This window comes from Alosa sapidissima, chromosome 5 (genome assembly GCF_018492685.1).
Source record: "Alosa sapidissima isolate fAloSap1 chromosome 5, fAloSap1.pri, whole genome shotgun sequence".
NCBI classification, from domain to species: Eukaryota; Metazoa; Chordata; class Actinopteri; order Clupeiformes; family Clupeidae; genus Alosa; species Alosa sapidissima.
Window position 1 is genome coordinate 10,659,343 of NC_055961.1, and position 2,500 is coordinate 10,661,842.

A 2,500-nucleotide genomic window follows, 5' to 3' on the forward strand; every position below is an offset into this window, starting at 1 on the left:
TAAATTCAGAGCATCAGCGTAGGGAAGTGTTAATGGACAGTTAATATGTGCTGTGCTGTGCTGTGCTGTGCTGTGCTGTGCTGTGGTGTTGATGTCCTTAAGCTTTCAGCTCTGTGCTGATGTGATGCTGCCTGTGGAGGCTTCTGCTTATTGGTCCTTTTTGTTGTTTTTGTGTCCTCCTTCCCTTCTCTCCCCTCTCCTCCACTCCTCTCCTCTCCTCCCCTCTCCCTTATCCCCTCTTTTTCTGCATGTGCTCGTTCCTCCTTCGTTCTCCACCTCCTGCACTTCCGTTCCGTTGACACGTTCCTACGTTTCCACGTTCCTACGTTCCCACGCTCCTCCCTTCCTTGTGGTTCCTCAAGAATCTGTGCCCAGTTCTGATCCTGCATTACACGGTTGGTACCACAGCCTGCCTCTCCCTCTCTCTCACACACACACAATCACACACACACACACACACACACACACACACACACAAACACACAAACACATGCACACACACACACACACACATACACAAACACACGCACATACACACAAACACATGCACAAACACACACACGCACACACACACACACACACACACACACAAACACACACACACACACACACACACACACACACACACACACACACACACACACACACACACACACACACATACACACACACACACAGTTGGAACCCACAGTCTGCCTTATGGGGATCTGCACACATACGTACACACACACACACTCACACTCACACACACACACACACACACACACACACACACACACACACACACACACACGCATCTATGCACTTGTTACTGTTTGTCAAATAAAACTAGTGTGATGTGTTGGGGTTGGAACATTATGCGTGTACAGAAAGATGTTGAGCAGGCCTGAACCTGATACTGAGCCTGAAGCTGAAGATGAGGTTGAGGCTGAAACTGAAGCTGAACCTGAACCTGAGGCTGAGGCTGAACCTGAGGCTGAAGCTGAGGCTGAGGCTGAACCTGAGGCTGAAGCTGAGGCTGATGCTGAGGCTGATGCTGAACCTGAGGCTGAAAATGAGGCTGAACCTGAGGCTGAACCTGAGGCTGAGGTTGAAGCTAAAACTGAGGCTAAGGTTGAGGCTGAAGCTGAGGCTGAGGTTGAGGCTGAACCTGAGGCTGAAGCTGAACCTGAAGCTGAGGCTGAAGCTGAGGTTGAGGTTGAGGTTGAACCTGAGGCTGAAGCTGAAGCTGAGGCTGAAGCTGAGGCTGAGGTTGAGGCTGAACCTGAGGCTGAAGCTGAACCTGAAGCTGAGGCTGAAGCTGAGGTTGAGGTTGAGGTTGAACCTGAGGCTGAACCTGAAGCTGAGGCTGAAGCTGAGGTTGAGGTTGAGGTTGAGGTTGAGGTTCGTCTGCTCCGGGGCAGAGGGGGCAACCCTGGCCGCATGTGGACACCACTGCACATTGAGTTGTGTTTGAATTGATCTGAAGGGTACCGTATAACATGCTAGCAGTGGATATTATATTATACTGAGAATTGTATTCACAGGCACAATAATAAACTCTCAGTTAAGCACAATAATAAACTCTCAAACAGCCAGAATAATAAACTCTCAATCCCAAACAAGCACAATAATTATTTTCTCAAACAAACAAGTACAATAATAAACTCCCAAATGAACAGTAACAATAATACACTCCCAACCAAACAAGCACAGTAATACACTCCCAACCAAACAAGCACAGTAATACACTATCAAACTAAACAAGCACAGTAATACACTCCCAACCAAACAAGCACAGTAATACACTCCCAACCAAACAAGCACAGTAATACACTATCAAACCAACAGCACATTAAACATTAAACTCCTAAACAAACAAGTACAATCATAAATTCCAAAACAAGCACAATGATAATTTTCCACGCAAGCAAGCATAATAATCCACTCCCAAACAAACACAATAAAACTGAGAGTCCCACTCAAACAAGCACAATGCTACATGGGGTTAGGACCAAGCACAATAACAGTCACGATGCTACATGGGGTTAGGACCAAATGCACGATAAGATGCATAAGTTCCAAAAACAGAGCTTACTTACTACAAATATAAGAAAACACAAGAAACACAAGGCCAATATGGCAACACGTGCCTATACAGCCTATATATAGGTTATAAATAGCCTATAAAGCCTATAAATAGTTCTTATTTATTACTGTTGTCCATCCCTGTCTGTCTGCTACTTGTTGTCTGTTGAAGTGTATCCTCTATGTGCTGTCTTCTTGGCCAGGGCTCACTTGTGAAAGAGACTGTAACCTCAATGTGATTATTTTCCCTGGTAAAATAGAAGTTAAATAAAAAAAAATAATAATAAAAAAGATGGGGTGAGGGACTTCAATCCAACAGGAAGGGCATCATAGAACACAGATGATAGGCCAATAACAGCAAGGACCAGGTACAATACTGTACTGTACAATACAATACTGTACAAGAACCAGGCTTAACAGTCTAAACATCACA

General features: G+C 45.1%; 1 protein-coding gene across 1 annotated transcript in view; it reads left to right on the plus strand.

Annotated features, from left to right (window-relative positions):
• cadm1a (cell adhesion molecule 1a) overlaps window positions 1-2,500 on the plus strand; it is a 97,413-nt gene that overhangs the window by 84,229 nt on the left and 10,684 nt on the right. The window contains 1 exon segment of the mRNA XM_042092143.1: window positions 363-395. Coding sequence (XP_041948077.1) covers window positions 363-395 — 33 coding nt within the window.